The 17,157-nt window shown below is 41.6% G+C and overlaps 1 protein-coding gene across 1 annotated transcript in view; it reads left to right on the top strand.

Moving 5' to 3' along the window:
* The window catches only part of DNAJC1 (DnaJ heat shock protein family (Hsp40) member C1), a 204,095-nt gene extending 188,675 nt beyond the window's left edge, over positions 1–15,420 (top strand). The window contains exons 10-12 of the mRNA XM_041765812.1: positions 10,613–10,661; positions 12,260–12,720; positions 15,210–15,420. Coding sequence (XP_041621746.1) covers positions 10,613–10,661; positions 12,260–12,720; positions 15,210–15,278 — 579 coding nt within the window. The 3' untranslated portion in view covers positions 15,279–15,420. The remainder of the gene's footprint in view (positions 1–10,612; positions 10,662–12,259; positions 12,721–15,209) is intronic.
* The last annotated feature ends 1,737 nt before the right edge of the window (positions 15,421–17,157 follow it).

The following is a 17,157-nucleotide window of genomic DNA, read 5'->3' as shown; positions in this document are numbered from 1 at the left end:
TTTTATGACACTAGGAAATATGAAATTGACAAAGAGGCTAAATATTAAAAGAATTGCTTTACCACATAGAATTGGAAAATTAGCCAGTTGTGCTTTGCTTTTTTCTAATAGGTTCTAAGTTGCCTCTTAAGTGAGACGAAAATATGGTTCAGAGAGGACTATGGTGACATCCCCTTAGTTACACTGTTTGACGCTGAGAATCTGAAGGACTCAGATTATAGCAGCTATTTGTTTTGTATGATAGACCAGATTTTTATATACATTGTATTCAGACTTCTCTATCAGTACAAGAAGTAAACCAGGTATTCTCAAACGAATTCACCAAAACCTCTGGGAGGAGCCCTCCTGAAGTCAAAACAAATATCAAACCCTGACCTCAGAAACTTTCTTTCAAAGGAGCCACAATTTGATTTGACTTGTTTGTAGACCAATTTATGCCCCAGGGCATTTTGTAAACAGTAGAGCATCTGTCAGCAATTAGTGGTGTTTAACACTCTGTGTGGTCAGGTAAAGAGAGAAAGAGAGTCCTGCAAATACCACTATCATCCAAAATTACCAAGCCCATGCATACCTGCACCTCCCTGAGGAGCAACATCAGAGAACTTAACATTTTAGGAGACAGAGGGGCTTAGACTTCACTAAAATAATCGAGCCATCCACTGAACAAACATGCAAATAACGATAAGTGTGATGGGGTGTGGGGTACAGGAAGGGAAAACCAGTAACCAGAAGTGCTGCCATACATTATCTAAATGTTCAGTTTACAACACAAATAATGAGCCCTGAGGGCACCTGGCTGGCTCAGTTGAAAGCACATGTGACTCTTGATCTTAGGTATTGAGTTTGAGCCCCACATAGGGTGTAGAGATTACCCCCCCAAAAAAATAAATAAATAATGAGCCCTGTAAAGAACTAAGAAACCATGACCTACCACTAGAAAAAAAGAAGGCAACAGAAACTGCCTATGAGAATGACAGATTTAGATTTAACAAAAAGAATTTAGTCAATACAAATATGTTTACAGAACTAAAGGAAAGCATGAATAAAGAAATGAAGGTATGATGAGTGTTACATGATACAGAGAATATCAATAAAGAGATTATTTTGAAATAGACACAAGTGGTAATTCTAGAGTTGTACAATAATTTAAATTTTTAAAAATTCACTAGAGAGGTTCCACAGTAAATCTGAACTGACAGGGAAAAGAATTAGCAAACTTGAAAATAGGTCCATGTAGATATTCAAGCTGAAAAACGAGGAGAAAAATAAAAATAAACATCTTTGAAAAATAAATAAAAAATAAATTTAAAAAAATAAACATCTTCTGAGAAATATGAGATACCATTAAACACACCAACATATGCATAATGGGAGTACTGGAAGGACAGAAAGAAAAAGTATCCAAAGAATACATGGGTAAAAACTTCAAACTTTTTGAAAAACACTAGCCTATATATCAGGAAGCTTAGTGAATTTGAGTTGGAAAACCTCAGATACCACAAAAGGCACATATAATTAAAATGCTGAAAGCCAAAAATAAGGAGGAAATCTTGAAAGCAGTAAGAGAAAAATGACTCCTCACTTACAAGGGAACCTCCCCAGTAAGATTAACAGCTGACTTCTCAGCAGAAGCAATAGAGGCCAGAATGCGGGGAATAACATATTCAGAGTTGGCAGAGAAAAACCTACCAACCAAGAATCCTATATCTAACAAAACTATTTTTCAAAAATGAGAGCCAAACAAAAACTTTTCAAGATAAAAACGGAAATAATTCAGTCTGAAAGCAAATGATCCAACAAGGTAATTCAAATCCACATAAAAAATGAAAAGCACCAGTAAAAGTAATTAGGTAATTATAAAAAAGATAATCAGAAATGCATATTTTGCTCCTCCTAAGTAATTTAAAAAGCAATTGTATAATAGATATGTAATGCTTTGCCCTATTACATATAGAAAAATAATATATGTATTTGCCAGTAAGAGCACAGATACCGTATATATAATGATTATACCACAGTTTGAGGGAGAAAAGGAATAGAGCTATGTAGAAGAAATGTTTATTTTTATCACTGGAATTAAGCTATTGTAGATCTGAGGCTGATTTTCATAAGTTAAGATGTATATGGTAAATCCTAGAATATCTTTAAAAAATGCAAGAATATAGTAAAAAAATCATTAAAGAAATTAAAATGCTACACTAGAAAATATTCACTTACACAAAAGAAAGGAATAATGGGAGTTGGGCAGCCCCAGTGGCGCAGCAGTTCAGCACTGCCTGCAGCCCAGGGCGTGATCCTGGAGACCCTGGATCGAGTCCCACGTCAGGCTCCCTGCATGGAGCTTGCTTCTCCCTCTGCCTGTGTCTCTGCCCCTTTCTCTTTCTCTCTCTCTCTCATGAATATATAAATATTTTAAAAAAAGAAAAAGGTAAAATGACAGACATAAATCCAGCTATATCAATAATAACATTAAGTGTGAATGGATTAAACAACCCAAAGAAAGATCATGATCCATCTGTATACAATCTACATGAGACATGCTTTTTTTTTTTTAAGATTTATTTATTCATGAGAGATACACAGAAAGAGAGAGAGGCAGAGACATATGCAGAGGGAGAAGTAGGAGTAGGCATCCTGAGACACACTTTAGATTCAAAGAGAAATAAAATGAAAGGATGGAAAAAGATAATATGCAAACAGCAACCATAAGAAAACTATGGTGGCTCTACTAATATCAGACAAAATATGCTTTAAAACAAAAAGTTACCAGAGATAAAGAGGGACATTTTTTTAAACATTAAAAGGCCAACCTAGAAAAATATAACAGTGGTAAACATATGTACCTAACAACTGAGCACCAAAATACATTAAGCAAAACCTGATATAAATGAAAAGAGGAGTGTCTGGCTGGCTTGGTCAGGAGAGCATACAACACTTGATCTCAGGGTCGCGAGTTTGAGTCCCATGTTGGGTGGAGAAATTAAAAATAATGAAAGTCTGAAAGAAAGGAAGGAAGGAAAAGTATCCAATAATAATGGTTGGAAGCATCAATACCCCCACTTTCAATACTGTGTAGAACTAGACAGAAGATCAAAAGGAAGACTTGAATAAATACAATATCTGTTCAACATTTTATCTCTCAAGAGAATATATGTTCTTCTTAAGTACGAATGAGACATATTCTAGGATAGGCCATATGCCAGGCCAAACAAACTTCAATAATATTAAAAGGATGGAAATAATACAAAGTATGTTCTCTCATGCCAAAGGAATGAAATTAGAAATAAGTTAACAGGGGGGACACCTGGGTGGCTGAGCAGTTTAGCGTCTGCCTTTGGCCTAGGGCATGATCCTGGAGTCCCGGGATCGAGTCCCATGTCAGGCTCCCTGAAGGGAGCCTGCTTCTCCCTCTGCCTGTGTCTCTGCGCCTCTCTCTCTCTCTCTCTATTTCTGTGTCTCTCATGAATAAATTAATTAATTAAATATTTAAAAAATAAGTTAACAGGGAAAAACACTGGGAAAATCAACAAATATGTTAAAATTAAACAGCAGACTACTAAATGAGTCAAGAAATTACAAGGGGAATCAAAATTCTTAAACATGAATGAAAATGAAGACATAACACACCAAAACTTAAGGAATGCAGCTAATGCAGTTCCTAAAGGGAAATTTATAGCTTTAAATGCCTTTATTAAGAAAGAAGAAGGTGGGGGGCCCCTGGGTAGCTCAGTCAGTTAAGTGTCCAACTCCTGATTCCAGCTCAGGTCATGATCTCAGGGTCATGAACTAGAGCCCCAGGTTGCCTCTGCAGTGGCCATGGAGTTTGGTTAAGATTCTCTCCCTTCCCTCTAAAAAAAAAAAAAAAAAAAAGAAAAGAAAAGAAAAAGAAAGAAAGAAAGAAAGAAAGAAAGAAAGAAAGAAAGAAAGAAAGAAAGAAAGAAAGAAAGAAAAAGAAAGAGGGGCACCTGAGTGGCTCAGATGGTTAAGCAAATAACTACTTAGCTCAGGTCTTAATCTGAGAGTCATGGAATTCAAGGCCTACATTGAGCTTCATTCATGTAGGCATGGAGCCTACTTTAAAAAAAGAAGAAAGATCATAAGTCAGTAATATGACCTCTACCTTAAAGCAAGGTGTGGGGGGGGTGGTAAAAACAAGGAGAGAAAATGAACAAATAGAGCAGAAATTAATGAAATAGAGACGAGAAAGTCAGTAAAGTCAATGGATTCAAAATCTGATGCTTTGTAAACATCAATAAAATTCACATTTAGCTAGATTGACCAGTCTTTTCCCAAGGGAGAAAAATGACTCAAATTGCTATAATCAGAAATGAAAAAAAAAGGACATTACTACCAACCTTATAGAACCTTATAGAAATAAAAAGGGCTGTAAATGAATACTCTGCCAGGAACAAGTATATGCCAAGAAATAAAAGAGTAATAAAAGAATCTACCTACAAAGAAAAGCACAAATCTAGATGGCTTCACCACTGAATTCTACCAAACCTTTAAAGAAAAGTACCGGTACTTCACAAAATCTTCCAAAAAATAGAAGAGAGTGACTACTTCCCAACTCATTTTTTGAAGCCAGTATTGTCCTTATACCAAACCAGAAAATGACAAGAAAACTACAGACTAATATTTTTTTATGAGTAGGAATACAACAAAATATAGCAAACTGTATCTGGCAACTTATAAAAATAATACTATACCCTGATCAACTGGATTTAGCCCAAGAATGCAAAGCTGATTCAACATCTGAAAATCAATTACAATAAATACATTGTATCAATAATAAAAAATAAACATCACAAGATCATCTCAATAGAACCATATGACAAAATCCAGCACCCTTGCATGATAAAAATAGTCAACAAACTAGGAATAAAAGGGAAGTGCCTTGACCTAATAAAGAGCATCTACTAAAACCACAGTTAACATCATGCTTACTAGGATAAAAGGGGATGTTTTCCTGATGAGATAATTCAATGTTTTTAACATTGTACTAGAAGTTCTAGTCAAGGAAATTGGCAAGAAAGGCAAGAAAAATAAGATTGAAAAGAATGAAGTAAACAGTCTCTATCTGCGCATATATATATATATATATATATATATATATAATCTGAAGGAATTCATTTAAAAAACTGTTGAAACTAATGAGTTCAGTAAGATTGGAGGATACATATCGGTATACAAAAATCAGTTTGGGACGCCTGGGTGGCTCAGAGGTTGAGCATATGCCTTCGGCCCAGGGCGTAATCCTGGAGACCCGGGATCGAGTCCCACGTCGGGCTCCCTGCACAGAGCCTGCTTCTCCTTCTGCCTGTGTCTCTGCCCCCCCCCCCCTCTGTGTGTCTCTCTCATAAATGAATAAATAAAATCTTTAAAAAAAAATTAGTTTTACTTTTATAAATCTACAGTGAACAATCTGAAAATTAAATTCAGAAAAGAATTTCATTCATAATAGCATCAAAAAGGATAAAATACTTAAGAATTAGTTTAACAAAAGTACAAACTTAAAAAAAAAAAAAGTACAAACTTTTAACTGTGAAAACTACAAAACAGTGTTGGAAGAAATTGAAGATCAAAATAAATGGAAAAATATCCCCTGTTCATGGATCAGAAGTCTTAATCATTAAGATGGCAATATTCCCCTAACTGTAAGAGCTAAAACTATAAATAGATCAATTGAACTTCATCGGATTTAAAAACTTCCATGTTTCAGAGGATACCATTAAGAAAGTGAAAAGACAACCCACAGAAGGGGGAAAATATTTGTAAATCGTTTATCTGATAAAAGGCTTATATCCAGAATATATAAAGAGCTCTTACAACTCAATAATAAATCACCAAATAAAAAAAGGAGAAAGGATCTGAATAGACATTTCTCCAAAGAAGTTACACAAATGCCAATAAAACACATGGAAAAATGTTCAATATCCTCAGTCTTTAGGGAAATGCAAATCAAAACCACAAGATCCTACTTCACACCCACCAAAATGGCTAGAATCAAAAAGTTTGATAACAAACTTTTTTCCATAACAAATGTTTGCCAAGATGTAGAAAAATCAGAAGCCTCATGCATTGCTAGTGTAAATATAAGATGGTGCAGCCATATTGGAAAACAGTATGGCAGTTCCTCAAAAAGTTAAACATAGAGTTACCATATGTCTCTGCAGTTTCACTCCTAGGTGTATACCCAAGATAAATGAAAACATTTTGCCCAAACAAAAACTTATACACAAATGTTTATAGAAGTATTATCCGTAATAGCCAAAAGATTGAAACAATGCAAATGATTATCAACTAATGAATGGATAAACAAAATGTGGTATATTCATATAGTGGAATATTATTCAGCAAAAAGGAATGAAGTACTGATATATACAACTTGGATAAACCTGGAAAATATTACTAAGGGAAAGAGGTCAGCCACAAAAATCCATATATTGTATGATTCCATTCATATGGAAGCCCAGAACAGGAAAATCTAGAGACAAAAGGTAGATTTCTGATTGTTTATTGATCAGTGAGGGATTGAGTGAGATGGGGAGGGTGATAGCTAAAGAGTGTAAGTTTTCTTTCTGAAGTGATGAAAATGTTCTAAAGTTGGCCATGATGATGGTTGTATGTATCGATATAGTAAAAACCATTGAATTGTTGATTTTAAGTGGGTGAATTGTTGGGAAAGTGAATTATATTTCAGTTAAGCTATTTTTTAATTCTCTAAATAATTTAACTCTCCAAAATATTTTGTTAAATAAGAAAACAAGGTGCAAGAAAAAAATAAATATCTCACATCCTCTGTGTGATGGTAGTTGAAAATTCATAGAACTATATGACAAAAGGGAAAAGATAATTTTATTGCATGATAATATTTAAAAACTAAATTCTAAAAAACACAAAGAAATTGAGAAAGAAGAGAGATTGTCACCAGAATTGGTCACCTGGTAGTGAACATTAGGGAAGTCTTCAAGAAGAAAGTCACACCTGACGGTACTTTGAAGGATGGTTTGGCTCTAGACAGATATTTAAGAAGAGGTTTGATGAAGAAAGGAAAATCATTTCAGGCAGTGTTAACAATGAGCAAAAGTATAGGGTAGGGAATTTCTATCTGGGGGAGCATTAATTATTCAGTTCTGCTCAAGGGAAAGCTACCAACAAGAAAGAGAATAGATGAAATTGTGGATCTCTTGCATGTCAGGTTAAGAATTAAGGGATGTTTGGGTGGCTCAGTCAGTTAAGCATCTGCCTTCAGCCCAGGTCATGATCTCAGTGTCCTGGAATCAAGCCCCAGGGGCTCCCTGCCCAACAAGGAGTCTGCTTCTCCCTTTCCCTCTGCCTCTCCCCACCCTGCCCATGCTCTCTCTCTCTCTCTCTCTCTGAAATAAATAAAATCCTTTGAGGGGTGGGGGCAGCCTGGGTAGCTCAGCAGTTTAGTGCTGCCTTCGGCCCAGGGCATGATCCTGGAAACCTGGGATCAAGTCCCAATTGGGCTCCCTGCATGGAGCCTGCTTCTCTCTCTGCCTCTCTCTCTCTCTCTCTCTCTCTCTCTCTCTCTCTCTCTGTGTGTGTGTGTGTGTGTGTGTGTGTGTGTGTGTCTCATGAATAAATAAATAAAATCTTTTTTTTAATCCTTTTTTTTTTTTTTAAGAATTTAACATTACACAATCAGTGATGAACCATGAAAGGAATCTGATCAGAACTCTGCCTTACAGGTGTTGTTCTATAAAAATTAATAGTAAGTAAGTAGGAGTCCATTCGAAGACTGTTCTACTGGCTCAATCAAGTGAGAATGAAGAACTAGCACAGGAGGTGCTGATCTGTGAGGGAAGGGAACAGATGGGGTTGGCATTGTGAAGCATGTGGCAGCTAGCTGGGGAGCAAGAGGAAAGTCCAAAACCTGACTATTAGGTTGTGAGCCTAGGTGACTGTGATGATAGCACTACCAAGGAAAGGAAGCAAAAGCAGAGAAGTTGATGAGTTTGGCTTGAGGAACTAGGAGACCTCTAAATAGGAGTTTTAGTGACAAAGGGAAGCCACATAGCATAGCAGAAAGAGAACATGGTCCATTTTTTCATCTATAAAATAAAAGATTTGGATTCCAAAGGCAGTTTGCTAAAGTGATTGAGAGCAAAGATTTTAGAACCCAACTTGCCTTGGTTCAGCTACTCATTAGCCTTTTAATCTTGGACATGTGATTTATGCCCCTTGGGCCTCAGATTCTGTAAAATGAGGATAATAATTGCATCCTACTTAATATGGCTGCTGTGGTGAATATGTGTACAGACAGGTATCTTAGAGCAATGCTCAGGACAAAGCATCTATATTGTTATAAAGATGAAATCCTTTTCAATCTGATGATCCATTGTTGCTATATGGTCAATTTTTGTGACACTGACATTCCAAGATTTCAGGGCCAGAGATACAAGTTAGTCATTCCTTTTTTAAAGTATTATTGAACAGTAATTTGAGATACCAAAGGAGAAAATGTAAAGGACAGATGAATGGCAAGGACAGAGTGTTGGGGAGCATTATATTTGGGGGTGGGGGTAGTAGGCAGTGAAGGAATATTTGGAGAAAGACAAAGCCAAGTGGAGTAGAAGAAACAACATAAGGGAAGATCATCTTTTAGAGTGGAGGCAACTTAATTAAGCTCAATGTGAAGAATTAGGAGACATAGCTGATGGAAGGGGAAAAGCTGAAGATGAAAGCAAAGGAAATTCATAGGTGTAGCATAGTTCTGTGAAAATTCAAGAGGAAGGAAGATAATTTCTTTCTTTGAGTTGGGATAAAAGCTAGGAAGGATATATAACAATCCAATCAGAATTCTGAGTTGGGAAAGTTGGAATGCAAGGAGGCTCATGTTGGAGAACTTCCTTTTTTCTTACATTAAATAAGAAACAAAGTCATCTGGAAAAAGAGAGGAAGATAGGAAATAAAACTGAAGAGTGTTCCTAAGCAGCTTTAAATATTTTCTCTAATTCTGTCCTTTGTATGAATGAGGAACAAATGATCCATGTCAATTATAATAGGTAGTATTAACTGAGCCTTTAATATCTGCTCGGTATCAGTCTAAGAGCTTATTTCAAATTTAGAACCAGTAGGCAAATGGTATTACTAGTATTATCCACATATTACAGAGGGTAATGCATGGTACAGAGAAAGGATTGGAAACTGCTTAGATTACCCAGCTAATAAGAGGTGGGCCCAAGATAAGTCCACCTGAGTTCTTAACAATCATGCTTTCTGAGGTTTTACTTTCAAATTTCATTAAAGCAGTGAAACATTGGTTCAAGAATATGCATGCATTAATGGGATAGAATACAAAGTATAGAAAAATAGTTCTTGTATACAGTGGAACATTTCATAAAGTCAACATTTCAAATAAGTGGGGAAAGGATGGCTTGATTGATAAATTCATTGAGCAATTAACTGTTTTTACATTTTTTTGAATTAATTTTGATCCTGTGTTTTAAAATATGTGTAATAGAAGTCAGAACAGTAAAAAAAAAAAAAAAAAAGTCAGAACAGTGGTTGTCAGTAGCAGAGTCGAGACTAACTTAGGGACACAAGAGAACTTTCTGGAATAATAGGAATGTTCTATAATTTGATTAGAATTAGATTGGTTACATAGGTCCCTTTTTTTGGTTAAAACTCTGAATTGCACATTTAAAATCTGTACAAAATCTGTATGTAAACTTTATCTCAATTTTAAAAAGGGAAATCTATATGTAGATCTTTAAGACATCATTAAATGAAAAAAGCAAGGTATGGAATGAAACAGATGATGTGATACCATTTGTATAGAGAAAAAAGAAATAATTACCACCAAACAAAACTATTTCTGTGGATCCACACTCATATATGTAAATGGGTCATGGGTCTAACTGCCCTACTCTACCAAGAGATTCTTCCTCTAATGTCAATCTTCTGTGTTCTTACGGTTTCTTGGATGCAAAGAAAAGACAGACATTTATGTTCTAACATTAGTTAAGAATAAATTTCTCTGCTGTTTATAATACTCACTGGTTTAGCATTCTCTGATGAAGAAAGATATTCTTTCAGCAAATCCTAACTAAAAAACATGACCTGGGATCCCTGGGTGGCACAGCGGTTTGGCACCTGCCTTTGGCCCAGGGCACGATCCTGGAGGCCCAGGATCGAATCCCACATCGGGCTCCCGGTGCGTGGAGCCTGCTTCTCCCTCTGCCTGTGTCTCTGCCTCTCTCTCTTTCTCTGTGTGATTATCATAAATAAATAAATTTAAAAAAATAAAAATAAAAATAAAATTAAAAACATGACCTGTTTATATAGTATATTTTTAAAAGCAGCCTAGAAATAATACAACTGGCATTGAACTAGAAGCTGTCAGGTGATCAAGTTCTTGTTCTGACTGCTGCCGAACAGGAGGCTCTTTTGGAGCAAGCCATTTAATCTTCCTGGGCTTCAATTTCCCCGTTGGTTAAATAAATGAGTGGATGGATAACTGAGGGTCCCTCCAGTCCTCAGATTCCATAAACCTGATTCATTCACATGAACTTTATATGAAATAGGTCACCTACAAGAGATAGGTGGAAAGTAAGATTTTCTTTGCTTTTATACTTTGGAACAGGTGACAACCAAAGCCAAGCAACTGAAGGATTCAGTTACCTGCTCCTCAGGTGAGTTTTCAAGCACCCACTTCATCCCACTAATCTAAAGTGATTTCCTCAAAATAAATACCTCTTAATAATAACTTTTAAATACAAAGGTATAGTAGTTTTGGCCAATGAACTCTACTGGTCATTTCCTTAAAAGGGGTCGCAAATCACAGGCACCAACATAACAATCCAGTCGTGCCCCCCCAACCCCCATCCATGGGTGCTAAGATGGATTTAATAAGTTTTTAAAAACTATAAAAAACCTTGTTTGGGCAGCCCCGGTGGCGCAGCGGTTTAGCGCCGCCTGCAGCCCAGGGTGTGATCCTGGAGACCCGGGATCGAGTCCCACGTCGGGCTCCCTGCATGGAGCCTGCTTCTCCCTCTGCGTGTGTCTCTGCCTCTCTCTCTCTGAATAAAGAAATAAATAAAAATCTTAACAAAAACAAAAAACAAAAAAAAAAACCTTGTTCTTTGCTAATATTGGGTGGATGGGGCACACAGGGGAAAGCCATTCTGCACACCACACAAATGCATTGCAGTTCCCCTACACTGCCCACACTGTCATCACCATGCACACAGGGCAGTCTTTCAAAATAGACAAGCAGCTTTCCCAAGAATCTACATCTCTCAAAGTAGGTTTCCTCCAGAGTAACTGGAATTTTGCTAGATTCTCCATATGTTTGCTCGGAACCAGGAAGAAAATACTTCCTAAAACCTCCCAACTTGACTTAAATACAGGTCCCAAAGAGAGCAATGCAGGTGAGCAAACCCAGAGATCTTGAAAAGTCATCCCCAATAAGGCTTCACGTTGGGCTCTGCAGGCCTCAGGAAGGAGGGTATTCCCAGATTCCTTTTCTACTACTACAGTTATTTGTCGGCACAGAGGCTGAAATGGGCAGTGAGAGGCGATGTGAAAGAAGCCTGCGTCCAAGACATTCCAAAAATGTGTTCTTGAAAAGGCGGTGTGGCGTAGACTATTACACAGATACTAGAGCATTGGTGGAGGGGGTGAAAAGTGTGAACAGAATGAGAGATGTGTGGTTGAACATTCAGGGCTATCTCTGAGATGGTACATGTGGCCGGAAGACAGTCTTTGCCCGGTACTGTCCAGCATGGTGGCACAGTGGCACCAGAAGCGGCTTGGAGCCCAGAGCAGGCCCCCTGGTGTCGGTGGCTCACCTGCAGATGGTGAGATAGCACAAGGTTTGACAAATTCAATTTAGCTTTGCTAATGGAATTAACAATTCCAGATGGTAAAGAACATTCTTCCCTACCTAAAAAGCAGCAGGTTGTTGCTTCTCAAAGAGCTCTTTGCATTCTTTGGTCACAGCCTGACTCTGTACGTCACTCCACTGTCCCTCAAAGTGCCAGAAAGGACAGAAATTTGGAATCAGGCAGGACTGGGTTCCAATCCCGCCTTTGCTGCTTTCTGGGTCTGATTTGCGTCCTGTGTAGAATTAGGATATAACAACACCTATCTTTCTAGACTACTATGAAAATTAAGTAAAACACTCTATGCAGAATGCCTCACCACTATCTGTGGTGTTGGGGGCAGTGCTGTTCTTGTCACCTGACCTGCCCCTACCCTTCCCAACTGTGTGATGTGTCCTTCCTCGCAGGAATGGTCAGACTCTCTGAACTCAAGTCTACAGCTCAGAACTCCCGGCCCACCAAGGCCCCCACGGCCTTGCCAGATGACATCATCACGCAGCGAGAAGATACCAAACAGGCCAGGGAGGAGGACGAGGAGGATGAGCAGGAGGAGGACGAGGAGGGCGAGCAGGAGGCAGTGGTTCCAGAAAGCCGGCTGCGGAGGCGAAGGCCAATGAGGCCACCTGAGGCAGCAGCAAAGGTGGAACCAGAAGAGAAGTTCAGAGGAAAGAGGCAGAAGGACTTTGATATATCAGAACAAAAGGAGTCCAGCGATGAGGAGAGCCAGAAGAAGGACAGAACACGTGCTGCTGAGGAGCCGTGGACTCAGAGTCAACAGAAACTTCTGGAATTAGCATTACAGCAGTACCCGAAGGGATCCTCTGACCGCTGGGACAAAATAGCCAAATGTGTCCCGTCTAAGAGTAAGGTGGGTGAGGCGGGGAAAGAAAGAGGCCTCTGCGCTGGTTTTAGAACACCACTGAAGTGGCTGCCGCCAGCTGCCCCTAATTCTTCACCTGACTCCTACCCTTCCCCCTACAGCTGTCCACATGATTCTCATTTACCAGTGGTCTTCCAGTGTAGTTCTCCCGACATTACGGTGAATCTGGGCCCTGGACTGATTATTTTGTTTAAATGAGGTCAGGATTCTCAGGTAATTCTACAGACCAGTTGGTTTTTCTCAGAGAAGATTCCAGGTAGAGAATATAACTTTCACCCCCAACAAGTCTGCCAACTTTCTAGAGCATTCGCCCCAGTCTGGCAGTCTGAAAGCAGCAGCACGGGTAGACTTGGCCGCACCCTCCTCCACACGGGCAGGGGAGCGGCTGTGGCAGGCCCTCCCTCACGGGGAGAAGTTCTCTGGAACCAGGGTCACAAGAGGTTTCCCTCTCGCTCCTTAATGAGCCTTCACCGAGAGTGTATGTGTGGTGGATGACGGTGTCCTGACGGTCACGGGCCTGCAGTGCACAGCACTCAGGCCTTTGCAGTCACCCCCAGGCTGACTTGAGATTCTGGAGGTGGGGTTGGGGCCCAGGTAAGGTCGACATTTAGGACTCAACCCACCCGGGAGCCTTGATGTTTATACTTAGCTCTTTTCCCTGTTTAAGTTCTTAGGGTCTGCTTCAATACACCTGCAGACCATTCTCACACACTCGGGCGGGCAGATGGGGCGCCCCCGGGAGAGCCAGCCCTTCACCCCAGTCTCTGCCTACCATCTGCCATTTCGGGGTTGGGAGCTCCCCGTGTGAGCCTTCCCATTTGGGCCTTTCTTTCTCCTGAGTTTTTTTCCTTGTCGCTCGCCTCTTAGTCTGAGGCACCAGGAACACAGAGAAATCCGAGTCTCCTCTGCCTTCTGTGCCTGGATCACTCGGTAGCCTCTGGGCACATTGATGTTCATTTACATTCTTTTTTTTTTTTAATTGAAATTCTATGTTGGAAAATCTAGCTCGTGGCCATGAATGTCCCGGTGTGTACAGGTCTAGTTATCTATCACCTACTTGAAAATGATGAAGTTGAGAATTCCTGGGGAGAAAAATAAACCATTAGCAGTTGATCTATTTGAGAAACACAGTCTCCCAGCCTCTCCAACTGGTTTGCCAGAAGTAATTATTTTCCTTGAATTTCTCTAGCATCTGTCAGGACACAGGCATCTACATGTGTGATGAATTGACATTGGCTTAAAATGAAGGAGCTGGAACTGTGGATTCCTAAGGATAGAACATTCAGAAATTCATTGCCTCAGGGTTTGGAAACCCTGCTGTTTGAACCAGAGATAAGCAGCACTTGTATTGTCCTGCAAGTGTTCCCTTTAAGCCTTGACATTAGAACCAGCTCCAGGAGGGGTTGCCTGCTGGCTCGCCTGCTCTGGAGTGACTCCCTGTAAGTGGCATCTAAGCCACTGGGAATTCTGGGCTGGAAGGAGGAGCCTTTGCCTGAGGCGCATTCCAAGGCAAGCGCACTGGCAAGCCTGCTGCTCAGAACTCGGGTCGCGCTGTTGGGTGAAACGCTGGGGCTGGCATTGGTGCCATGTGTGAGAAAAGGCCCATATTTTTAAAGACTCTATGCAAGTAGTCTTTGGGGATCCAGAAAAGGCACTTATTAGAAGAAACTCTCACACCACTCCTAAGCTAGAATCCTAGGAAAAGAATGGACATCTGTTCTCTGTCCATGGCTGATAAAACCATCTACCATAGAGCAGAAATCATTTTGCACTAGACCTTAAGTTCATGAAGGCCTCCAGTGCCATTGAGGTATTTTTTTTAACAGAAACAGAAATGGATTCTGGAAAGTACCTTATGACAAACGAGTGAAATGAGGCCCCTCCCTAGCATCACTTCACCCCAAGGGGTGACAACGACAGGCAGCTGAGATCTGAAGCTGGGAGTTCAGTGGGAACAGGCTGGGGCATCTGGGTGGGGCTGGGACAAGCAGGGGGTAGAGTCTAGCACACTCCCTACCCTGGTCCTATGGGCCAACAAGGCCACCACAGGCCCATCAGCCCCTGACGGAGAGGGAAACCCAAATGAGAATGGATAGTGTGGATACCTGGCCTCAAGTTTTTGTTTCCTCTGAGGGGACATGTGATGATATAGTAAAATATTAGAAATGATCATTATCATTAGTTGAGAGTCATAATCATGATAACACTGGAGAGTCTCACACACACTGGCCATTCAGCCCAGGGTCTCATGCTCCACCTCTGCTGGCCTTCTCCTGGCTCCTGTGTGGCTTTGTCTGCCCGTGAGCAGCTGCACCATCCAGCCCGTGGTGGTCAGGCTCCGTGCAGAGCAAGCAGACATGAGCCCGCCCCACTCACCCAGGTCGCAGCCAGCAGGCAGGCCACGGCGGGTTCAGCCCACGGTGCTCACAGCAGCCTATGAAAATAACTGTCTCACTTCTCTCTTTCTCTTCCTACAGGAAGACTGTATCGCTAGATACAAGTTGCTGGTTGAACTGGTCCAAAAGAAAAAACAAGCTAAAAGCTGAATATTCTGGAAGATGATGTTCACTCTCATTTTCCAAAATGGTTATTTTAAAAGTCTTATGCAGAAATTTGCATTTTGTACCTCAGTATTTCTATACGTCATGTGCCTTAGTAAAAAAATAAAAAATAAAAAATTTTTAAAAACATTGTGCTATATTGTTTAAACAAGGACTGTGTTAAAGGGGAAAAAGGATTTGGCCATTTTACTTTTTTTTTTGTTTCTCATCATTGCAAAGTTTACTTTCCTGCCAACAAACTGAATAGTGCTGACACTCAGCAAATAGGAGATTTTGAAGGAACTCAGGAGTGAATTAACATGTAACAATTAAAACTGAATGTGTCTCTTTGACCAAAGAGCCCCCCAACCCCCACCCCGGGTCAGGAGCTTATTGATAGTGGATGATGCAGGTGCTGGGAGCCAGCTGGCTGGCTAAGAATGCTGTGAGGCTGTCTTCGTTATCTCTATCTAGGAAAAAATAAGGAGTGTACTTGAACAAGGATATGAGGTGATAAAGGTGATCGACTCCCAAGTTTGGGTCATTTGTTAGAAATGTGTTCGCAACTGCTAGAGCTTCCAGAGGACATGCAGGACAGGCATGTGGCTACTGAGGAAGCTCACCACTGCCTCCCGAACCGAGAGGCCCTGGCTGTCCTGCTGGCGTCCGCTGCCCCACCACCAGTGGCTGAGCCGCCCTTCTACATCTCCCATCACTTGCTCAGGGCTTATGCGTCCCTTGCTGAGGGCAAATCACTAACCTTGCAAAACAAGATGGCCAGGACACATTTAAGGGGAGTGACCTGGTAAAATATGTACGAAGACATCACTCTTCTCTAAAGATGGAAATGAGATTAGTTTCATGGAGAAAACTCGGGTGGCAGTGGCTGCATTGGGGTCTGTCACAGCTGACCACGGCGGGGGACGTGGCCCTAGGGGAGCCCTGAGCCCTTTCCCTCCACGCAGCCCCCCCCCCCCCCCCGTTCCCCAGGAGGACCCCGTGGGCAATGCGCCACCTCAGGGAACCTCCGAAGGAGCAGCTGAAGATGAAAAAGGAGCAGATCTCCCACTGCCTGGCCCCACCATCATTTGGTTTTCACGAACAGAGCCGCCAGGCAGCGGTCACGGCCCGTGAGAAAGGGGAGGCGGCCTGACCAGGGGGCCACTGCTCTGTCCTGGGTGGGAAACAGCTGGGTGCAAGGCCACGTGCTGTGTCGTCTTCGGCTGGGCCGCTGCCCTTCCAACAGCAAACCAGAGCTGAGGCAGGGACGGCCTGGCCAAAGCTGCTCCCTCAGAGCTTTCTCCTGAAGCCAGTGGGGCTGGTGCCTCCCGGTCATTCGGGGCTGAGGGCCGGAAACAGGGACTTCGGTCCTGGCTTCATTGCCGCCCTGGGACCCCCAGCTCCAGCCCACCTCATGCAGCTGGGGGGTCCAGCTTGTGACCTTCGGGGGGCCTATGAGCACCCTTCTGTTAAAATACCCTTTTCTCTTGCAGTACGTTGAAGTGGGTTCCCGTCACACAAACCCCCAACCTGGACAACACGAGTTGGGGGCTTCCAGCCTGGGGAGGGCCCCACCGGGGTCCAGAGATGCCCTGGGAAGTACAGTTGAGGGTCCAAGGCCCTGATTTGGTTCCCTCCTGTCTGTTGTGGGCTCCGGAAGACACCGAGGCCCTCGCACGGCTTTCTACCCATTACTTTGCCCATCGACCTCTTGAAAAAGAAGTCAGGGGCCCTTTCCTCAGGGGTTCAGAGGGCCGCCCCGTTCTGTGGAAGTAGGTAGGCCAGTGGACGGGGGGCGCAGAGCCCCCTGGGGTCAGCGTGAGGAGCCTTGGAGAGGAGCACCCCGCAGACCGGGCCGCTCCCCTCCCCTCTCGGAGCCACCGTG

The sequence above is a fragment of the Vulpes lagopus genome, chromosome 8, assembly GCF_018345385.1.
Source record: "Vulpes lagopus strain Blue_001 chromosome 8, ASM1834538v1, whole genome shotgun sequence".
Classification (NCBI taxonomy): Eukaryota; Metazoa; Chordata; class Mammalia; order Carnivora; family Canidae; genus Vulpes; species Vulpes lagopus.
The sequence above is the reverse complement of the archived record's forward strand: the minus strand, read 5'-3'. Positions and strand labels throughout refer to the sequence as shown.